The 19,474-nt window shown below is 56.8% G+C and overlaps 1 protein-coding gene across 3 annotated transcripts in view; it reads right to left on the reverse strand.

Annotated features, from left to right (window-relative positions):
• Positions 1–815: 815 nt before the first annotated feature.
• Positions 816–19,474, reverse strand: part of CXXC5 (CXXC finger protein 5) — a 63,670-nt gene continuing 45,011 nt past the window's right edge. The window contains exons 1-4 of one of the 3 annotated variants that reach the window (XM_038771256.1): positions 12,655–12,757; positions 10,518–10,676; positions 6,270–7,241; positions 816–1,024 (exon numbers count right to left, since the gene is read on the reverse strand). In XM_038771256.1, coding sequence (XP_038627184.1) covers positions 983–1,024; positions 6,270–7,076 — 849 coding nt within the window. In that variant the 5' untranslated portion in view covers positions 7,077–7,241; positions 10,518–10,676; positions 12,655–12,757 and the 3' untranslated portion in view covers positions 816–982. Of the gene's footprint in view, positions 1,028–6,269; positions 7,242–10,517; positions 10,677–12,654; positions 12,758–19,474 lie in introns of those variants that run through there. The other 2 variants (XM_038771254.1, XM_038771255.1) reach the window with 2 other exon arrangements.

Genomic DNA, 19,474 nt, shown 5'->3' on the forward strand with positions numbered 1-19,474 from the left:
CGTCTTCATCTCGGGGCGTGGGGCCGGGGCCGTGGGGGACCCCCGGGGGTCAGCGGAAGGCGGGAGGGAGGGAGGGGCATTTCATCTTGGTTATTTTCACCGAACCTGGGGCAACATTATAAAAACGATCTCCTCTAAGTAAAACTCTGGCTGAGGCATCCCGCCACCTAGATTAATAAACTAAGGTAAACTTTTTAAATTCATTCGAAGCCTGTGTTGGGGGCAGAAATTCGGCATTTTCCGACTCAAAACACCAAACTCCTCGCGGGTCAGACGTACGCGTGTGGATGGGAAGGGGAGGGTTGGGTGTTGGGGGGGTGTCTACGTCGCTTTAAACATGTTCTCATTTATAAACATGAAATTGAGTATTCTATAGGGAACTATGCACTATTTTATGGCAGGGAGGGGGTTAAAGAAAATTTAACTGAGGGGAGAAGTTAAACAACTGCTAAATTACAGTAGTGCTTATTAGTAACTAGATCTCAAAAGGGTACTGGAAATTTACATTTTCTACACAAAACTGCATCTTCCACACGTAAACAACAGCAACACCAGAACACAAAGAAAATGATTGTCCCATAGTCCGTTCTATTAAATCTTGGTACTTTACAGATTCTTTTTTTTCCCCCCCCACCCTCCCCTCCTCGTAAAGCAGTTAAATGTTTGATACTAGGACTGGAAGGTGTTAAATCCCCCCCCCCCCAAAAGAAAACCAAAAGAACCCCCCCAAACCAAAAAAAAAAACAAAAAAAAATTAAAAAAAAAACAAAAAAAAATAAAAAAAAAAACAAAAAAAAATCCAAACCACCCCCCCCCCCTCAAAAAAATTATAAAAACAGGAATGAAATCTGCGAGAGAATATTTTTGGTTCTAAAAGAGACACGGGTGTGTATCCATTGTTTGCATCCCAAAGCATCTTGGTCGGTCTGGCGGGAGACCACACAAGCTAGCAGGAAACACTAGGGCCTTGGGGTTGCAACCTTCACTGAAACCATCTGAATGCAGTTCCTGTAGGAAGCATGACCTTCTAGAGAAAAAGGAAGAGAAGAAAGGGAGGGGAAGGGAGGGGAGAGAGGAGGGAAGGGGCAGGAATTAAGTCAAATCCACAGAACTTGGGGTACCCCCACCCTCCCAACCCTTTCTTCATTTATCTGTCTGATCCCTGACTTTGTGCCAAGTGCTGGGGTAGATGGAAGCTCCATGTGGGCAGGGAACGGGGTCTGTCGGTTGTTGTTTTGCGCCCTCCCAAGTGGTTCCGCACGCAGTCGGCGCTCGATAATAATCATAATGGCATTTGTTCAGCGCTTACTATATGCCAAGCACTGTTCTAAGCACTGGGGGGATACAAGGCGATCAGGCTGTCCTGCGCGGGGCTCACAATCATCCCCATTTTACAGATGAGGGAACTGCGACGCCGAGAAGTTGAGTGCCTTGCCCAAGGTCACACAGCGGACGTGTGGCGGAGCTGGGATTAAATGCGATCATTCATTCAATCGTATTTGTTAAGTGCTTACTGTGTGCAGAGCACTGTGCTAAGCGCTTGGGAAGTCAAGTTGGCAACAGATAGAGACGGTCCCGACCCAACAGTGGGCTCACAGTCTAGAACGAATGAGCTTAATAGGAATAATGGCATTTATTAAGCGCTTACTATGGGCAGAGCACTGTTCTAAGCACTGGGGGGGTACAAGGTGATCAAGTTGTCCCACATGGGGCTCACAATCTTAATCCCCATTTTACAGGTGAGGGAACTGAGGCTCAGAGAAGTTAAGCGACTTGACCAAGGTCACAAGCAGACATGTGGCTGGGCAGGATTCGAACCCATGACCTCTGACTCCGAAGCCCGTGCTCTTTCCACTAAGCCACGCTGCTTAATCAGGTCGGACACAGTCCGTGTCCCACACAGGGCTCACGGTCCCATTATACAGATGAGGTAACGGAGGCGCAGAGAACTTCAGTGACTTGCCCGAAGTTGCACAGCAGACACGTGGCGGCGCCGGGATTGGAACCCAGGTTCTTCGGGCTCCCAGCCACGCTGCTCCTTTATTGTTTCCTGAGTCCTGCCAACTTGGACTTCCCAAGCGCTTCGTACAGTGCTCTGCACACAGTAAGCGCTCAATAAATACGATTGATTGATTGATTGATTCAGGGCGTCCAAAGAGTCACCCAGGACTGTGGTGAGGAGGTGACCTCTCAGTTGGGGTGTAATTAGAGCTTCAGTTCCCACCGGCCCAGGGCAACTGACTTGTACATATTTACTATTCTATTTATTTTGTTAATGACGTGCATTTAGCTTTAATTCTATTTGTTCTGATGACTTGACACCCATCTTCATGTTTTGTTTTGTCCTCTGTCTTCCCCTTCTAGACTGTGAGCCCGCTGTTGGGTAGGGAACGCCCTCCCTCCGCACATCCGCCAAGCTAGCTCTCTTCCGTCTCTATATGTTGCCAACTTGTACTTCCCAAGCGCTTAGTACAGTGCTCTGCACACAGTAAGCGCTCAATAAATACGATTGATTGATTGATTCCTCCCTTCAAGGCCCTGAAAGCTCACCTCCTCCAGGAGGCCTTCCCAGACTGAGCCCCCTCCTTCCTCTCCCCCTCCTCCCCATCTCCCCCGCCTTACCTCCTTCGCCTCCCCACAGGACCTGTATATATGTATATATGTTTGTACTGATTTATTACTCTATTTATGTATTTATTTTAATTTTTTTATCTTATTTGTACATATTTATTATATTTATTTTATTTTGTTAATATGTTTTGTTTTGTTCTCTGTCTCCCCCTTCTAGACTGTGAGCCTGCTGTTGGGTAGGGACCGTCTCTATACGTTGCCATCTTGTACTTCCCAAGCGCTTAGTACAGTGCTCTGCACACAGTCAGTGCTCAATAAATAGGATTGAATGAATGAATGAATAGGGACCGTCTCTATATGTTGCCAACTTGTACTTCCCAAGCGCTTAGAACAGTGCTCTGCACATAGTAAGTGCTCAATAAATATGACTGAATGAATAGGGACCATCTCTATATGTTGCCATCTTGTACTTCCCAAGCGCTTAGTACAGTGCTCTGCACACAGTAAGCGCTCAATGAATACACTTGAATGAATGAATGAATGAATGAATGAATAGGGACCGTCTCTAGATTGTAAGCCAGTTGTGGGCAGGGAACGTGTCTGGTCTAGGGTTGTATTGTACTCTCCCAAGCGCTTAGTACAGTGCTCTGCACACAGTAAGCGCTCAATAAATACGATTGATTGATTGATTGATTCAGTAAATACGAATGACTGACTGACTTCTTCAGGCTCTTATTAAGGGGCTGGCTGATGCCCCCCGCCCTTTGTTCCGGATTTGGGGGGCATCTTCCTGGGATGCGGCTCCCCTGATCCCTTTGTCCTGCAGTTTGGGCTGGGGAGGAGCCGGGTGGTCTCCGAAGAGTGGCTCAGTGGAAAGAGCCCGGGCTTTGGAGGCAGAGGTCATGGGTTCAGATCCCGGCTCTGCCGATTGTCAGCTGTGTGACTTTGGGCAAGTCACTTGACTTCTCTGGGCCTCAGTTCCCTCACCTGTAAAACGGGGATGAAGACTGTGAGCCCCCCGTGGGACAACCTGATCACCCTGTCACCTTAGAGCAGTGCTTTGCACATAGTAAACGCTTAATAAATGCCGTAAAGAAGCAGCTTGGCTCAGTGGAAAGAGCCCGGGCTTTGGAGTCAGAGGTCATGGGTTCGAATCCCGGGTCCGCCACATGTCTGCTGTGTGACCTTGGGCAAGTCACTTCACTTCTCTGAGCCCCAGTTACCTCATCTGTAAAATGGGGATTAAGACTGTGAGCCCCACGTGGGACAACTTAATCACCTTGTATCTCCCCAGCACTTAGAACAGTGCTTTGCACATAGTAAGTGCTTAACAAATGCCATCATCATTATTATTATTATTATTATAAAAAAACCAAAATTCCTGCTGCCCCCCACTTTGAGTCCCAGCTCCCACGGCCCTCTCCCGGCCGCCTGGTGGGGAGGGGGGCTAAAGAGGGAGGGCTTAGCACAGTCTCTGCGCACGATAGGTGCTCAAGAAACACTACCGGTCGATTGAGGGAGATCCAGGGGATGAAGGGCCTCGGCTGGTGTGGGGGGCAGGCTGCTAATGGAGGGCGGGGAGAGGAAGATTGCTCCCTGCTCAGACCTTGCCCTTCAGGTAGGTCACCGCTGACCTTTAACCCAAGGTAAAAGCCTGTCTCCCTCCCTACCAGAGAAGCAGCGTGGCTCAGTGGAAAGAGCCCGGGCTCTGGAGCCAGAGGTCATGGGTTCGAATCCCGGCTCCGCCACGTGTCTGCTGTGTGACCTCGGGCAAGTCACTTCACTTCTCTGAGCCTCAGTTCCCTCATCTGTAAAACGGGGGTTAAGACTGTGAGACCCCCGTGGGGCAACCTGATCACCTCGTATCCCCCCCCAGCGCTTAGAACAGTGCTTTGCACATAGTTAGCGCTTAACAAATGCTATTATTATTACTGAGAAGCAGCGCGGCTCAGTGGGAAGAGCCTGGGCTTTGGAGTCGGAGGTCATGGGTTCGAATGCCAGTTGTCAGCTGCGTGACTTTGGCAAGTCACTTCACTTCTCTGGGCCTCAGTTTCCTCATCTGTACGATGGGGATTAAGATTGTGAGCCTCCGGTGGGACAACTTGATCACTTTGTAACCTCCCCAGAGCTTAGAACGGTGCTTTGCACATAGTAAGCGCTTAATAAATGCCATTATTATTATTATTATTATTACCACTGGGCCCCTCAAGAGCCAGCCCTGCTCACCTCGGCCTGATCTTCCCCTTCCTCAGCAGAATCCTCCATTTCCAGGTCTCCCCTGACCCTCAGTCTCCTTTTCAGTCTGAACAGTCCCTTCATATTGCCTTCCCAACATCGGTAGTCTGGGGAACCAATCCTCCCTTCCTGCGGGAGACCCGGGAGCAGGGGGTCACCTCATCCAACCCCCTGCCTTTAAGCCACATGGATGGGAGCTCCTCCCCACCGTGGGTTTCCAATTCATTTTTCCTCTGTCACTCCCCGCTGCCAGAGAGGGCTTGGCAACGGGCTGGAGGCTCTTGGGGGCTCTTTTCTTTCGTACAGAAGCAGTGTGATCTAGTGGAAATCGCAGGCCGGGGAGCCAACTGATCCTGGCTCCGCCACTTGCCTGCTGTGTGACCTCGGGCAAGTCACTTAACTTCTCTGGGCCTCATCTGGAAAATAACACTGGTATTTGTTAAGCACTTACTATGTGCCAAGAAGGTACCAGTTCTCCCTCTCAGGCTGCGAACTCCACGTGGGACAGGGACTGTGTCCGACCTGATGATCTTGTATCGGCCCCAGTGCTTAGCACAGTACTGGGAGCACAGTAGGTGCCTAACAAATACCCCAATGACCATTAATAATAATAATAATAATGATGATGGCATTTATTAAGCGCTTACTAGGTGCAAAGCACCATTCAAAGCGCTGGGGAGGTTACAAGCTGATCAGGTTGTCCCATTGAGGGCTCACAGTCTTAACCCCCATTTTACAGATGAGGGAACTGAGGCCCAGAGAAGTTAAGTGACTTGCCCAAAGTCACCCAGCTGACAATTGGCAGAGCTGGGATTTGAACCCCTGACCTCTGACTCCAAAGCCCGGGCTCTTTCCACTGAGCCACGCTGCTTCTTTAATAGTGAACTATAATAGCCTGGGGACCAGATCAGGGCAATGAGGTGCCTCTCTGGGTACTCTGGTTCTCTCTGAAAGACCAGGTGCTGGTTAGTTACTGCCCCCGGCCTGCTGGGCGACCCCGGGCAAGTCACGGAACCTCTCTGGACGCCAACATCTGCCACTCTACCGTGAAACCGGGGTGGTCCCTGTGACGACCCGCTTTTGTGAGCTCCGCTTATGAGACTGTGAGCCCCACGTGGGACAGAGACCGTGTCCAACCTAATTTGTTGTATCCACCCCAGCGCTTAGTTCAGTGCCTGGCGCATCATAATTATGGTATTTGTTAAGCGCTTACTACGTGCCAGGCACCTTTCTAAGCACTCAACAAGTACCACAACTATTATTATTGTGTATCTCACCCCAGCACCTTGCACAGTGCTTGGCACCTACAGAACACTTCTCCAAAACCACCATTTCTATTATTAAAGGAGCTGGGTGGGTCCCCGGGGACTCCCGCCCATCCCCGCCGGGTCGACGGACGGACGGACGGACGGACGGACGGATGGAGTCTGCCCACCCCCCAGCCCGGGCCCCGCCGGGTTTACCTCCAGGGCGGCGGAAGGCTTCTTTTTGAGTTCCTCACATTTTCTGAATTTGCAAATCTGGTGACCAGTTTTTCGGTTTCTACAACTGCTGCACTGCTCGCAGTTGACCCGCCGCCGGCAGGGCGGGCACATCCCGCAGCGCTTCCTCTTCTTCTTCCCGGAGCCGATGGCCGACGCCAGCTCGTTCTGCATAGGGTACTCGGCCAGGCCGGCCATGTGCAGGGCGCTCTCGGCCAGGAACACCCCGGCGGGGGTCATGATGAAGAGGCCGGGGTTCAGCGGGAAGGCCCCCAGGTAGGGGAACTCGGAGGGGCTGTTCGTGGTCTCCGCGGCGACCGCGGCCTCCATCTCCGCGAGGCCGTTGCCGTGGTCGCCCATCAGGGGCATGTGTTCTTGGACCACGCGCCGGAGCATTTCGGTGGACTGGGCGTACTGCTGCAGGGCCGCCTGCCCCTCCGCCGAGATGCCGGCCACCTGCTCCACTTTGCTCAGCAGGTGGGCGATGCTTTTGTGCTTTGAGGTAGGCTGGTGCTTCTCCCCGGCCGCCGCGGCCGGGGCGGGGCCCTCGCTCCCGCCGCCCCCCGCCTGCCCCCCGACGCCCTTCTCGGGGGGCTCGCCCAGGGAGCTGCCGCCTCCGAACGGGGAGTAGTGGGACAGCGGCCGCGATTTCTTCAGGCTCTTGTTCAGGGGCTCGCTGATGATCCCGCTGCGGTTCCGGCGCTCGGCCGGGGCCGGGGGCTCGTCCGGCCGCCCCTTCTCCTTCCTGCCGCCGCCGGCGGCCTCCCGGGGGCTGCTCAGACTGGCCATGGTGGGAGACGGGGACGGGGCCAGGCCGGCGGCCCCGGGCCGGGGGGGGACGCTCGGGGGGCGGGGGGCTCCCGGGCCGGCGGCTGCGAGAGGAGGAGTCCGCGGGCCGTCGGGGGTCCTCAGGGCCGGACCATGGCGGGCTGCGCCGACGATCGAGTCACGGGCCTGCGGGGAGGAAGGCGGCGACTTGGTCAGGGGACGGCTGGGCCCTCCAGGCAGCCCACCCGCCGGACAGCCGGATGAGGGACGCCCCTTCCCCGGGGGCCGGGTCAGCCCGGGCCCCTCCGAGAGACGGCCCTGCCACCCCCAAGACGACCCCACCCCGCTACCGGGGAGAGGGGGCACTACCAGCTTACGGATGTCGTGGGTGGCTGAGAGGAGCTGACCGGGCCGGGGACGGGGTCCCTCTCCCCAGCCGCCCGCTCCCTGCCGCCGCACAGGTGGGAGTCAATTAACGTCTTGTTCCTGCGGCTGGACCGGCGGAGCCCCTCTGTCTGCCTTCAATCCCCCCCCTGTACCTCCCTTCGCTGCCTGGAAACAGCCGCGCTGTCCCTTACCCCGCGCCCACCCGCCCCTTGGCTCCCGGCAACCCTCCTGCCCCAGAGCAGGGCTCTGCGGGCACTGCAGACCATCCCCCCACCCTGACTCAATCAATCAATCAATCGTATTTATTGAGCACTTACGGTGTGCAGAGCACTGCTTGGGAAGTACAAGTTGGCAACATATAGAGACAGTCCCTACCCAACAGTGGGCTCACAGTCTAGAAGGGGGAGACAGAGGCAGAGACAGACTCCCCCCAGACCATCCTCGGGCTCGCTTCTACGCTGAGCACCAGCTCCGGAAGGCCTCACAGAAACCGGGCGGCGGGTCCTACAGAAATCAGGCAGCGGCTGGCCACGGGGCTCCGTCACTCACTGCTGCGTGACCCACGGGTGAGACCTTCCCTCTCCAGACAATGGGGGGAACAACCCCCGCTCCTTCTCCAGAACGCAGGACTAGGACCTAGGTCTGAATCCTCCCCCTTGCCAAAATCCTGCTGTGTGACCTTGGGCTGGCCACTTCACTTCTCTAGGCCTCACTTTCTTCCTCTGTAAAATTGGGATTCGAGACCCGTTCTCCCAGCCCGATGCGGAGCAGGGACGGGGAATTGTAGTATCATCACCCTAGCGCTTAGTGCAATGTGAGCCCGCCTTCAAGACTGTGAGCCTGCTGTTGGGTAGGGACCATCTCTATATGTTGCCAACTTGCACTTCCCAAATTCTTAGAACAGTGCTCTGCATACAGTAAGCGCTCAATAAATACAATTGAATGAATGAATGCAATGCTTAGTACCGAGTAAGTGCTCAAGAAACACCACAATTACCGGGAAGATTACCAGGAATCCATCCTAGGAGAGGGTGGGGAGGAGAGCTGGGTTGGACGCCTTAGCTGGCCCTGGTCAGCGATGCTGGGGAAGGGAGGGACTCGGTCGCTGACCCTGCCCTCTCCCCCTCCATAGCTTCCCGGGATCTGAGGCCCAAGGCTGCTGGTCCCGCCAGCGGCCGGATCGTCCTGACCTCCCAGTGAAAGGCCGCTGTCTCTGCCTCTGCCTGGGTCCCGAGGTTGACACAACTTGGCCCCCGGCCCGGCCCCGGATATTGTCCGCACAGCGGCTGACCAGCCTTCTCCAGGTCTTCCCGTCTCCCGCTTACCCCTGCTCCTCTCTGGGGCTGACTTGCGGCTGCTTCTGGGGCGCAGCGTGCTCGGGGGCTAGTGGGGAGGCTGGCTCAGGTGGAAAGAGGAGAAGCGAGGGGGTCCAGTGATTTTCCACACATCCCCTCCAACTGCTGGGCCGGCAGGGCTCGGACCACACGCTGGAGAGGGGAATAGGGCAGGGCCGGGGTGGCGGAGATGGCCCCCGGGGGTCAGTCGGTTGGAGACGGGGAGCCCGGCTCTACCGTGGGCCTACAATGACCACTGACCATGCTGCTTCTTCTCACAGAAGCCCCACATCTGAATGCAGCACCTCCAGGGCATCAGCAAACAAGACCTTTGTCCAGCTCGGCCCCTCCGCGGTGGCCCCCCGACCCCACCCTCGCCGGCCTTTCCCACCACCCGGGCGGCCTGTAATGTGGAGGAGGGGAGGACAGAGACCAGGAGGAAGAGGGGGAAAGGAAGCAGGAGAAGGAAAAGGAAGAGGAAATGAAGAAAGGGGAGAATGGGGGAAGGAAGGAGAAGAGGAGGAAGAGAAAAGGGAGGGAGAGAGAGGGAAGGGGAGGAGGAAGGGAAGCAGGAGAAGGAAAAGGAAGCAGAAATGAGGAAAGGGGAGAATGGGAAAGAAAGGAGAAGAAAGAGGAGAAAAGGAGAAAGGGGATGGAGGAGAAGGAGGGAAGAGGAGGAGGAAGGAAAGCAGGAGAAGGAAAAGGAAGCGGAAATGAGGAAAGGGGAATATGGGAAAGGAAGGAGAAGAGAAGAAAGAGGAGAAAAGGAGGAGAAGGCGGGAAAGGGAGGAAGAAGGGAAGCAGGAGAAGGAAAAGGAAGCGGAAATGAGGAAAGGGGAATATGGGAAAGGAAGGAGAAGAGAAGAAAGAGGAGAAAAGGAGGAGAAGGCGGGAAAGGGAGGAGGAAGGGAAGCAGGAGAAGGAAAAGGAAGCGGAAATGAGGAAAGGGGAGAATGGGAAAGGAAGGAAAAGAGAAGAAAGAGGAGAAAAGGAGGAGAAAGGGGAGGGAGGAGAGGGAGAGAAGGGGAGGAGGAGGAAAATAAAGCAGCAATGTCTGCATTCCAACGGTTCAAGGATCTTCTGCCCCAGTCTCAGCCTACTCTGGGAGCCGCCCCCCAGCCCATCAGGCCCACCGGGCACAAAACTGGCAGGAAGTGGTGGGGTTGTCCTGTTGGGCCATGTGAGGGTGAATGCCCTGGGAGGGAAGTGGGGTGGGGGAGTAGCAGGACAATGGCGAGAACAGGGGAGGGCCCAACCCTAGGGCTGAGGGGAGCCAACTCCCAGACAGAGGTGGAAAGCCCAAGGCCTGGATCCCGGGAGTCTTCGATAAGGAGAGAAAAGGCCCATCCTGAGAGGCTGGTCAGTTGGAGGAGCAGAGGATGATAGGAAAGGGCAGAGGCCAGAGAGGCAGGACTGGCTGAGGACTGGCTCGGGGAGATGGCCCTGCAGCTGGAAGTTCTCGGCCACGTCCAGCTCCCAGAGGGCGGCCTCTCCGGTGAGGCCCAGAGAGGCTGAGTGACTTACCCAAATCCACCCAGCAGACCAGGGGGGAGCCCGGATTAGAACCCCATCATTCAGAATTCGATGTCCTGTCCACTAGGCCACACTGCCTGGGGTGCCACCAGTCACCTTCCAGCCCCAAAGGCTGCCTGCTCCAGGGTCCTTGCTCTGACGCCTGACCCCCGGACCCCACCCACCCTCTCCACAATGCCAACCTCCCCGAGGGGCCTGGGACACCCACCTAACTGGAGCGGTCCACTGCTGCCGTGTCCTCGCTGGGTCCCGGGCTGCGGCCTCACTCCTGGGCTTGCTGAGCCTTTGACCTTCGCCCTCCGGGTCCCAGGTCAGGGGCTGGGATGGAGCCCCGAAGCTTCCGGCAAACACCGCCACATCGGCAAAGCTGGAAGAAAGGGAGACCCCGTCATCAGACTGGGAGGACTAGTTGGCCACCAGCACAAACACAGATGGAGTCCTTGGGCCAGAGCACTGTATGGACACCTGCTGTTGGCAGAGCATTGCACTGGACGCCTACCGGCCTCCTTCCCATCGGCTTTAGAGCACTCAATCACCTTGCCCCCTCGCACCTCACCTTGCTACTCTCGAACCCACTCATTTCGCTCTACAAATGCCAACCTTCTCACTGTACCTCAATCTCGTCTATCTCACGGACGACTTTTCGTCCTGCTTCTGGCCTGAATCACCCTCCCTCTTCACATCCGACAGCCAATTACTCTCCCCCTTTTTCAAAGCCTTATTGAAGGCCTATCTCCTCCCAGAGGCCTTCCCTGTTTATACCCTCCTTTCCTCTCCTCCCATTCCCTGCTGCATCGCCCTGACTCGCTCCCTTTACTCACCTCCCCCGCCAGCCCCAGAGCACTTATAAAAATAATAATAATAGTATGTCCATGTTTGTAATTTTATTGATTTATACTAATGCCTGTCTCCCCATCTAGACTGTAAGCTTGTTGTGGGCAGGGAACGTGTCCGTTATATTGTTATATTGTACTCTCCCAAGAGCTTACAGTGTTCTGCACACAGTAAGTGCTCAATAAATACGAGTGAGTGAGTATTGGGGCAGGGCGATGTATCAGGCGCCTGCTCCTCTTTAATAGAGGAGGTGTGAAAAGATACAAATGGCCACTGGATCAGTAGGTAAAAGAGTTAGAGCAGAAACAACTGCTCAGAGCCCTCAGCATTTCAATCAACACACAAACAAGCAGATGGCTGGGGGGAAAGGGGAGTCATGGAAGACCTCCTGGAGGTGGGGTGCTTTTGGGGGTGCTGTGAAGGAGGGGCGGGATGGGGTTTGGAAGAGGGGAGGCAGTGGCTGGTTGGGGATGGGAGGGGGTGGAAAACTGAGCCAGGGATAGAGAGATTTGCTGGGAAGAGCAGGAGGGGAGAGTGTGGACTGGGGTGCAATTGGAGAAGAGAGCAGGAAGTCAGAGGGAAACTCTGGAGGGGGGCCTTGAGGTCAACGGTTGGAAGGAACCAAAGGTGCCCCCAACTCATGTAGGGTCTGCCAGCTGACAGGGGTGAAGAGGCCGGCCCAGGGGTGAGGGAGAAAAAAGGATGCCCCCAGAGTGTGGGGACCCCAGACTACTGGGCTTCCCTCTTGTCCACAGCTTGGGGGCCAGATACCAAGGACCCTAGCATCGACTGTCTAGGACTTAGGGCCAGCCAAGCCCCCGAACCAGCTGCCCTCAGTTTCCCCCAATTGGGGGGATCAGCCCCAGTCTCCTTGGTGAAGGGAGATGAGAGGACTGGCCTAGTTGGGCTTAGTGAATCAGGAGGGTCTGCCCTGCTAGGATCACCAGGAGGCTCTGAATCCACTGACCGGGGCGGGAAGGGGGTGAAGTTTGGAGACGTCCAGGCGGAAGCGTCACTGCACCTGGGCTGGAGCCCCTGGACTCCCGACAGTGGAAGCAGCAGGGCCTAGCAGAAAGAGAATAGGGCTGGGAGGCAGGAGACCTAGGTTCTAATCCTGCCTCCACACTCGCTTGCTCAATGACGTTAGGCAAGTCACTTTTCGGGGCCTCAATCTCCTCTGCGCACAGCAATCACTCGATAGATACGACCAACCGCCTGACTCCTCTGTAAAATAGGGATTCAATACCCATCCTCCCTCCTCCTTAGACTGTGAGCCCTGTGTGGGACAGGGACTGTGTTCAGCCTGATGGTCTGGAATCGACCCCAGTGCTTAGCACATAGTAAGCCGTTGCCAAATCTCACAGTTATCGGTATTGTTTAGCGGGAATTCCCCGAAGCCCTCGCTTCCCTCGATCCTCCGCTCTGTGGAGCAGTCAAGAAGGCCTGGCCCGGCCTCCCGGGCTGACCCCATCTGACCCCTGCCCAGCCCAACACAGGGCGGGGGGTTTCACCTTATCCCCTTGACAACGGCCCAGGGTTCGAGAGCGGGACCGGAAGCGGCCTAGGTTCTGGGGAGGTTCTAGCGGGGGGCAGCCGAGGGGAAAAGAGGAGCCATCCGGTTTCCCTGGGCGGCAACCGGTCCAGGAAGGCAGGCCCCACGTCCCCCCGGAGCCCTCTCGGTGACGTCATAATGATGCACTTCCACCAGCAGCAGGTGGGCAGCTGGAAAGTCAGTCAATCATATTTATTGAGCGCTTACAGAGCACTGTACTAAGCACATGGGAGAGGACAACAGGAAGGAGCAGAAAGAACCAGCATGTCCTAGGGGAGAGAATCCGGTGCCGGGAGTCCGAGGACCTGGGTTCCGATCCCAGGCCCTCGCTTGCCTGCTGTGTGACTTTGGCCTAGTCACTTCATTTCTCTCTGCACCTCCACTTCCTCATACCTGTTCTCCCTCCTCTTTAGATCGTGTGCCCCGTTTGGGACAGGGATCGTGTCTGAACCGATGATTTTGTATCTACCTCGGTACTTAGCACTTATTAAGGCTTCGCGAATACCATTATTAGTGTTATGACCATTAGAGAGGGTGCACCCTCAGCTGAGTCACTCCAGACTGGCGGAGGGAATGCTGCGGGCTGGAGTCCGGGCTTGGGAGGGCCTGTGGATTTGGGAATCTGAGCCGGGGGAGGCTACAGGTGACTGAGGGCGGGAGTGTTTTTCCATCGGCCCTCAATTGCTCTGATTCTGTTCCAGGAGTTTCCCAGTGGCCCCAACCGTCCACGCCCAGCAGATGCCACGGAGGCTGGGGGTTGTCTAGGTGACTCCGAGAGGTCATCCCGGACCCTCGACTCCCTGCTGACGTACATTAGGTCGCTAACTCTGCGGGGTCAGCTTTCCCCTCGGGGCACCCAAGTGAGTTATGCTTCAGAGTCTGAAGCTCGCTGTGGGTGGGGAATGTGTCTGTTTGTTGTTGTACTGGCCTCTCCCAAGAGTTTAGTACAGTGCTCTGCACACAATAAGTGCTTAATAAGTTTGATTGACTGACTGACAGAGGGCAATGCCACCAGACCGCGGTGGGGTGTGGCTTGTTCCTTGAGAGAACTTCCCATCCTCAGTACTTGAACGAGACAAACACACACAATGGTGGGAGAAGGAGTAGTGTTCACCTCCCAGGACTCTCCCAGGACCCTCCACCCGATTCAGACTGACCGAGGGTCGGGGCAGGGGGGTACCCACAGTTGGCATCTGGGATCTGGATGGTAGAGGGAGGGGCACCAGAGCATGAGACCCTACCCCTTATTGATTGGTGGCCACCATCCCCCTGAAAGGCCACGGGAGGAGTAGGGGGGTGGGAGAAAGAGGCAAAGGGGTTAGGAGGTGATCCGGGATGGTGGGATGGGGATGTTGGAGGCTTTCCAGGCCGATGGGAGTTGGGGAGGATGGGGGTGTTTGGGGTCCGGTCTGGGTCACCAACTCCCTAGGGTGACCACAGGCCAGGCGAGAGGTGGGAAGAACAGCTGTGAGCGGGGTGGGGGCACGGGGGAACCAGCTGGACCGCAGGGGGAGGTGGCTGGACCATGGAAGGGGGCTGGAGGGGGCAGAGAGCTGGCTGGACTGGAGGGGGAAGGCTGGGGGGAGGGGGCAAGGAGCCAGCTGGACTTTAGAAGGGGGCTGGGGGCCTGCGAGGGGCCAGCTGGGCCGGGGGGAGGGCGGGGAGTTGGTTGGGCCGTGGGAGAGGGCTGGGGGGTGGGGGCAGTGCGGGGAGCTGGTCAGACCATGGGCACGGAGGGGGCAGGTGGGCAGGGGGAGGGGGCTGGAGGGGGGCGGGAAGCCAGCTGGGAAGCCAGGGGAGGGGGAACCGGCTGGATCCTGGGGGGGCGGGGGGGCGGGGGCGGCCTGTCTGTCCCCAGCGGTCCGTGGCGGGCGCGCTCTGCCTTTGCTTGGCAGCGAAGGTCACTGGATTGATGGTGTGGAGAGAGGAGGCCTGCGGCCCGCAGGACTGGGGCGGGGGGTGGGGGGGGGGAGAGCCACTGGCCACCACGACAGGAAGGGCTCCTCCCTCGCCGGCCCAGGGCCCCGGAGAGCTGCAAGCAGGGAGGGCTGGGGAGGGGGGGTGCGGCTGGGGGGGGCGGCGGTGGAGTGTGTGGGATGGGGATAACGACGGGAAGAGAAAAAGCAGCCCCAACAAGCCGCTTCCCATGAGCCCAAGGCGGGGAGCGCAGCAGGAGAGCATGCTGGGGAAGTTCCCAAGCACTAAATCAGTCCCTGAAGGACCTTTGCTCCCAGCGTCCCTGGGGCCTGGGCTTCTGATGTCCGATGGGTTGTGGGGTGGCAGGGACCAGGCCGAGGGCCTGGGCAAATCCAGGCCAAGGGGTGTAGACAACACTGTTTGCCCACCGCCTCCCGCTGCGGGGGAGCAGAGGCTGATGGGACTTCCCAGGGGCAGCCCGTTCAGCCCTGGAAAAAGCCCCCGGCCCCCCGCTCGGCTTTCCGGGCAGACGGGACTGACCGCCTCAGCTGAGGAGGGGGAGGCGGACCACCGAACTGCAAACACGAGCCGGATGGATCGGACTGTGGGGCGGCCCCCGGGGCCTCCTCTCTCCACCGTCCCCCCGGGTCCCGGAAAACCGGCTCATTCGGGGAAGGGAAAAACACCAATAACTGGGACCATTCCTGGCAGTCCTTCGCTCCCTAATCCAGGCTCAGGCGGTGGGGGGGCGGAGGGGGAGTTTGGAGAGAGGGACTGGGAAGGGAGAGGAGGAGCCGAGCCATGCAGGAGATTTCCCTATATCAGCTGCAGTGCTCCCGCCCCCGGCCCGGAAAAATCCTCTGGAAATCTTTGCCCGGAAAAGGAGGAAAAACAATCTTCATGCCACACATGCTCATAGACACACACACACATACACACACCAAGCCCCAGGCGCGGCTTCGCTCTCTCACGTCAATAATCCCCCAGATAAGGAGGGTTTATCTTGCCACCGCCACAGATCAGATCCGAACAGCCCCCGAGACACTGGCACTGCCCTGCAGCCCAGGAACACCCCCCCATCTCCCCTCACACACAAACCCCCCCTTAGAGATACTCGTTTACATGCGTGTGTCCGCATGGATGAGCGTGTGAGTCTGTGTGCGAGGGCATGTGTGTAGTGTGCGCAGGCATTACGGGTGCAGATAGAGAGCGGACGATGGGACAGGGCGGGAAGAGAGTGGACAATGGGAAGATTCCCTGCTGAGGGAGCAGTCGTCCATCCTAAGCAGGGCTGAGCGTTGTGCCTCAGTTTCCCCATCCCCCAGTCCCGACACTCTGGGAGGCTGGGGTTCCAGATGACTACACCTGTGGGGCTGGAGTCAAAGGACCGGCACCGGGGGTGGTGGGAAGCAGCTGGACACCCGCTAAGCCCAGTCTGGCACTACCTCTGAGCGTGGACCTCAGTCTATCTTCCCGTAAAATGGGAGGGAAGCCGCTCAGAGCCTCCATTCGGCCCAGGCTCAAAACGAAGCCTGGTTCAACGGTTTCCTTTTCCTGGTGGGGACCTGCCTGGGCCCCCCTCCCACACTCCCACCCACCCCGACCAACTGTCCACCCCCTCGGCCATTCTCCGCGGCCCTCTCTCCCCACCAGCAACCGTGCTAGCAAGCTCTCTGGGCCCAAACGCCCATAGAACCCCTCTCCATCTAGTGCAGCTGGCAACCCCTAGCAGCGGTGCCCTCCCGGGCATTCGGGCACAGAGCTGGGGTCCCCCAAGGTCACCCGCCGTGTGGGGAGCAGGAGGCTGCATAGTCAAAGCCCCCCAACATGTGGAGCGGGGCACGGAACGGCAGCGGGCCCGGGCGGGCAGGGCCGCCGCGACCCGGGGCGTCCCCGGCCGGAAGCCACAGCGGGCGGTGCCACCCTCCACCTGGCTGTGTTCCCCCACAGGGACCACCAAGGGGGGGGGTCCCCCATAAGGGTGGGTGGGGGGCGGCTCCCCCTCCCTTCCGTGGGTCTCGACGCCCTCCCAGTCTTCCTTCCCAGGCCAGTGGGTAGGAGCCAGCTCGGCTCCCTGAAATGCAGCCAGCTCTGGGGTGGCGCCTGGCAGCTCTTTCCTTCTCTCTCTCACAGCGTGCAGGAACGCCAGGCAACCCTCCCCCCCGCCGCCGCCGCCCCCCTCCCAGGCCTGGAAAAGCCGCCCCGGACCAGCTGAGGCTGCTAGAGTTGGGGGGAGGAGAGGGGATGTGGGGGTGTGTTGGGGGGGGGGGATGTGGAGCGGGAAGGGAGGGAGGCCGGGCCTAATTAGTCGGCTTGGGATTTAGCTGGGGACTTTGGGAGTTGCTGCCTCCAGCTCTTGCAGAAGCGACCAGAGGAGCTCTTGACACAGACAGGCGTGCACGTATGTGCGCGTGCACGCACACACACACTCACTCACTCTCACACACACGCTCAGGATCACGGGGTGGAGGAGAAGGGGAATCTGACAAGCCATGGACAAAGGGATGGCAAGGGAGAAGAAGAAACGGCTAAGGGGGGTGGGATGCGGGGAGGGGGTGGCGGGGTGAGGGGACGGTCCTGTAGGGCGACTTTAGACCCGATCAGCCGGCCGGGGTCTCTCAACTCCTTGGGGTACCCCAGGGGTCTCGAATAAAGGTTTCAAAGTTTGTCCTTAATTGGTTTCATTTTTGCCTTATAAATGATTCATGGGGGCCCATAAGGTATAAGAAGAGATGGCGGACTGGGGGTGGGGAGGGGAGGATTGCGGGGGGGGCGGACAGCTTTAGGAACAGCTTTCCCCCCCACTCCCACGGCGTCCTCCTCTCTCCACTCCCATCTTCCCTGCTGCCGGGTCCGTGGGGCCAGCTGGGAGGTGGAGAGTAGGCTAAGCGCTGGGGACGGGGACAAGATCATCCGATCCGCAGGCAGCTCTTCCCCATTTGACGGATGAAGAGGACGAGGACCAGAGAGGTGAAGCCGCTTGTCTGGGTCACACAGTACGCAGGGGGCAGAGCTGGGGTTGAAAGCCCGGAGAAGAGGGGGACATGGAACGGGCTGGAAGAGATGTTCTGCTCTATTCCCGCCGGGCTCAGAGCGGGCAGTTGGTTTATGCGAATGAGGTGGTTTGAGGAAGGGGCAGGGAATGGGGGCCAAAACACACGTGGATTTGTAGGGGGCAACTCAAGATTAAGCCTCGCTTCACCTCCGACAACATCTTGTTAGAGGCCTGCACCTAAGGTATTGGATTTAAAACCAGGAAATAACCCAAGCCCCACACTCCCCCTCAGACATGGAAGATGATTGGAAAAAATATATTAAAAAAAGAAGATTTGACTTTTAAAGTTCGCTCGGTCTTAATGAGCTGGCTAATGAAGAACTGTGGGAGAAAGATGTCTCTCCTTACTGTGTGCCGGGGGGCCAGGAGACGGGGGATCCCACGGTCATCTGCAACCCACCCCTGTCCCCCAACACACAGATACTTTCATTCATTCATTAAGAGAAGCAGCGTGGCTCAGTGGAAAGAGCCCGGGCTTTGGAGTCCGAGGTCACGGGTTCAAATCCCGGCTCTGTCACTTGTCAGCCGGGTGACTTTGGGCAAGCCACTTAACTTCTCTGGGCCTCAGTTCCCTCATCTGTAAAATGGGGATGAAGACTGTGAGCCCCCCGTGGGACAACCTGTTCACCTTGTAACCTCCCCAGCGCTTAGAACGGTGCTTGGCACATAGTAAGCGCTTAATCAATGCTATTATAATAACAGTAATAATAATTCATTCAGTCGTATTTATTGAGCGCTTACTGTGGGCTGTACTAAGCGCTTGGGAAGTCCAAGTTGGCAACATATAGAGACGGTCCCTACCCGACAGCGGGCTCACAGTCTAGAAGGGTAGATACTTCCTGCCTGGCCTGTGGGTTGGGAGGCCCTGAGGTTAGACACCTGAAAGAACTTCCTGAAAGTTATTTGGGTGGAGGGGGCGGGTAACTGGAGCGGGGAGAAGTAGTGGCAGTGGGGTCTTGTGGGAAGAACGGTGGTCGGGGAGGGGGCCCAGGTGTCAGGAGACCCGGTCCTGAGTTCGGTTCAGCCCCTGGCCTGCTGCCCTTGACATCTGGCAAGTCGTTCTGAGCCTGTTTTCTCATCTATAAAATGGGGGGGGGGGGGGGTGATGATACCTGCCTCACCTCCCTCCTCAGAGGATGAGAGGAGATGGGTATTCATTTGTTCATTCAGTCGTATTTACTGAGCCCTTACTGTGTGCAGAGCACTGTACTAAGCACTTGGGAGAGGACAATAGACCAATAAAAAGACACATTTCCACCCCACAGCGAGCTCATAGTCTAAAGCTGCTGTCTCAGCCCCACAGCACTTACGTCCATATCTGTAATTTTATCTATTCATTCATTCAGTCCTATTTATTGAGCCCTTACTGTGTGCACAGCCCCATACTAAGCACTTGGGAGAGGACAATAGACCAATAAAAAGACACATTCCCGCCCCACAGAGAGCTCACAGTCTAAAGCTGCTGTCCCAGCCCCACAGCACTTACGTCCATATCTGTAATTTTATTTATTCATTCATTCAGTCCTATTTATTGAGCGCTTACTGTGTGCACAGCCCCATACTAAGCACTTGGGAGAGGACAACAGACTAATAAAAAGACACATTTCCACCCCACAGAGAGCTCACAGTCTAAAGCTGCTGTCCCAGCCCCACAGCACTTACGTCCATATCTGTAATTTTATTTATTCATTCATTCAGTCCTATTTATTGAGCGCTTACTGTGTGCAGAGCCCCGTACTAAGCACTTGGGAGAGGACAATAGACTAATAAAAAGACACATTTCAGCCCCACAGAGAGCTCACAGTCT

This window comes from Tachyglossus aculeatus, chromosome X2 (genome assembly GCF_015852505.1).
Source record: "Tachyglossus aculeatus isolate mTacAcu1 chromosome X2, mTacAcu1.pri, whole genome shotgun sequence".
Lineage (NCBI taxonomy): Eukaryota > Metazoa > Chordata > Mammalia > Monotremata > Tachyglossidae > Tachyglossus > Tachyglossus aculeatus.